The 3326-nt window shown below is 37.0% G+C and overlaps 1 protein-coding gene across 1 annotated transcript; it reads left to right on the forward strand.

Annotated features, from left to right (window-relative positions):
• Positions 1-213: 213 nt before the first annotated feature.
• Positions 214-2591, forward strand: LOC109240127. Its single transcript, XM_019406752.1, has 6 exons — positions 214-292; positions 444-589; positions 707-839; positions 1075-1178; positions 1430-1574; positions 1773-2591. Exons 2-6 carry the CDS (start codon positions 549-551, stop codon positions 2379-2381), a joined length of 1032 nt encoding a protein of 343 aa, XP_019262297.1. The 5' UTR covers positions 214-292; positions 444-548; the 3' UTR covers positions 2382-2591.
• Positions 2592-3326: the final 735 nt, after the last annotated feature.

Consider the following 3326-nt stretch of genomic DNA (forward strand, 5'->3'; position numbering starts at 1 on the left):
CAATCAAATCCCATGTAAACCCGCCAACTTCGTATTTCATTGAACCTGTATGTACTTACCATACTACCCTTCCCCTTCCCCCACAACGTGTAACACACACGTGAATAACAAGGGCATTACAGTAAAATCACTGCATTGTCCGTTATCCGACAAGACCCCATAGAATATAGCTGGACTTATATCTTTCTTCAACTTCTTTTATGGCGATTTAGATTCTAAATTATAGTAACTCCTTAATATATGAGCTTCTCCTAAACTCGAGATTACGTTCTTTTCTCCTTCATATTTAAAGGTTTCTTTTTTCTTTGTCCTAACACAGTAGTTTGTTTTTTATTTTATTTTCATTCTTCTTATCAGTTTTCTATGTTGATTCTTGCGTGACTTGAAATGCATTTGGATCATAATAATTGTATCCTTGTAATTATAATATTGTAACCTCCTAGGTGCATTGGGGACCTGAGAGGCTGTGGTTTACCCTACGACGGATGTCAGTGGTTTGAGTCCGCTTATCTCCAGCTCGTGAACTTAGCCGATAGAAGAAAATCAAAATGTTGGACTCATGGAAGAGAAACAAGTTTTGCTCCAAATGGTAAGAGTGGCAATTCTGCAGGGGTTAATTCTCTGTTTGATTTTCAATGTAAGAAAGATACTTTTTCTTTCCCTATTAATTGTTGTCATATTCTTTTGGGGATGATCTCTGGTACAGCAAGTCTACAATCAAGCAGATGAAAACTCGAATTGAGATGGTGAGGAAGAAGAGAAATGCAATGCAGAAATACTTGAAGAATGATATGGCTGACCTTCTTAAATCTGGATTGGATGTCAATGCCTACGACAGGGTAATTTTCTTTTGCTTGTTTTCATATCTTGAAAATTTTGACTGGTTGCAAATTGCAACAGATCATCCCAAATATTCCCATTCTTCTAAGGAGTATCATTTATTCTAATGTGGACTTTAGAGCTCAGTATTTTCATCAAATTCATACTACTTCAATTTCTGGCCTTTTGTATGCTATAAAGTAAAACTGTACTTTTCTCCTTGTAAAGTCTGCTTATTTTGTTTTACTGCAACAGACTGAAGGCCTTCTAGTTGAGCTGAATCTTTTGAGCTGTTACGATTTCTTGGAGCAATATTGTGACCATATTTTTTGTCACCTTGAAACCATGATTCAACAGAGGTAACTTGGACATTATTTTATTGGTGTTTCATTAGAATAGAAGACATAAATGGTTAATTATATTGTGTGTACCGAAGAAGGGGAGCCTTGGAGCAACGTGTAAAGTTGTCTCTAGTAGGCTGTCAATATCATATATTCCTTGGCGTGCGGCCTTTCCCAAAACCTACGTGAATGCAGGATGCCTTGTGCACCGGGATGCCCTTTTATATTGTATGTACTAAAGACAAATTAATATGCTATCCATCTTTTAGGGAATGCCCCGAGAATTGCAGGGAAGCTGTGGCATGTATGATGTTTGCAGCAGCAAGACTAGCTGACCTGCCTGAATTACGTCAACTCAGAACGATATTTTCTGAGAGATATGGAAATTCTCTTGAATTTTATGTTAGTAAACAGGTAATACTCATTTTTTCCCCCGCAGATAATATTCATGCATAAACTTTCTCATATGGTCTTTTCGTCTTCTTGAGCCGAGGGTAGGGATAAGGTCTGCGTACACACTACCCTCCCCAGACCCCACTAGTGGGATTCTACCGGGTCGTTGTTGTTGTAAACTTTCTCATATGATTCCTATTTCCTCATTTTTCTTGATAGTTTGCTGAAAAATTAAAGGCAGTACCACATAAAAAGGATATGAAGCTACAGTTGATGCAAGATATAGCAACAGAATCTGGTGTAGAATGGAATTCAAAAGCCTTACAACAGAAGCTATATGAACAAGTGCACATGTCTGAATCAGGTCAAAATAAAGAATCTGAAGCTGCTACATTCAATCATGAGAATGCAAGGCATCATCATACCAAATCAAGAGTGAGCACAACAGAAAGCAGTTCTGATTCTGGTCTTGATTCTGCTCATGTGGCCAAAGTAGAATATGATGGCGACGACAATGCAGCTGCAAAGGCTAATCCAAAACCAAAATCGGTTAGAAGGAAACATGTGGAGCCACAGTCTGGTGATAAAGATTCAGGAGAAGAAAACCATGGCCTAAAATTTGCAAATGATGAAGTCTCGAGGCAGAGAACCCGAGATGGTCCTTCAGGCAGAACAGCATCCCTTCCAGTTGAATTGGAACAAATAAGTCCAGCTGAGCTAATGAAAGGGCACACTCGAGCAAATTCTTGTGAGCCTGATATGTTTGGTCCAAACTACGATGAGGTTGTTGCTCGCCTGGCGGATCTCAGTGGTAAATCAAAAGAATGACTTTTTAGTTAGGACATGCTGGATTACCATTCCATTCCTCAGCCAATCTTGTTAATTTTTTGTATACACGTTAAGATTTGATACAGTACTAGTGTATATTACTCCTTAACAGTTATTAAATCATTTCATTGTAAATAGGCTCATTTGATAAAGCCTCTATGTTGAGTAGTATTTGACTCTCTATTCATGAGTCCTAATCTTAGTCCATCACAAGTTTCTAGCAGTGGCGTCGTAAAGAAGATTTTGTAAACATTTTTCTAATCTTTTCGCAGGGAAAAAGTTTCATATAAAAATTTTGTCGACATTTTCAGTGTAGCAATTTCCCATTAGAACTGTTACCTTAAGATAGTTAAAACATCTGTTCTGTGGCTGATCTTTTTCTTACTGGTTATTTTGTTGGATATCGTGCAGAAATAGGGAATCTATACTTTAACTGTTCGGAAGTTTCTTATTTTTGTCCCACTAACTTTGTATCAACTTCTATCAATATAGTAACCAACCAAACCATTGGCCTGGGAATCAATTCTGTAAAAGTCCCTTTGATGAAACAAGAACTTAGGGGTCGTTTGGTTGCCGGTTAGAGTTATGCAGGTATTAGTTATACATGTATTAGTTATGCAGGGATTAGTTATGCAGGGATAAGTTATGCAGGTATTAGTTATGCAGAGATTATTTTTTTGAATGTTTGGTTTGTTGTATTAGAAATTGATATACATTATATAAATTTTAAAGTAAAATGCTTGTTTACAACTATACCCCTGGCCTTCTTTTGCATTGTTTTTTCTCTCTTCCATTTATGTAGGAAACAATTTAGTTAGGAACTTTGATGTTACTTTCACTTCTTCGTCATACTACTGAACTATGTGAAGTTTAGACATATTTGATTTTCACTTCTTAGTTTTGGTATTTCCATTTTCTAGTGGCTTCTCCAGTTTGCTTTTGCTA

The sequence above is a fragment of the Nicotiana attenuata genome, unplaced genomic scaffold (genome assembly GCF_001879085.1).
Source record: "Nicotiana attenuata strain UT unplaced genomic scaffold, NIATTr2, whole genome shotgun sequence".
Lineage (NCBI taxonomy): Eukaryota > Viridiplantae > Streptophyta > Magnoliopsida > Solanales > Solanaceae > Nicotiana > Nicotiana attenuata.

Excerpts from the sequence above, each read along its gene's own strand:
- LOC109240127 (XM_019406752.1), top strand. The coding sequence starts at position 549 with ATGTTGGACTCATGGAAGAGAAACAAGTTTTGCTCCAAATG. Across the intron at positions 590-706 it reads AACAAGTTTTGCTCCAAATG|CAAGTCTACAATCAAGCAGA; the intron begins GTAAGAGTGGCA and ends TCTCTGGTACAG. Across the intron at positions 840-1,074 it reads ATGTCAATGCCTACGACAGG|ACTGAAGGCCTTCTAGTTGA; the intron begins GTAATTTTCTTT and ends TTACTGCAACAG.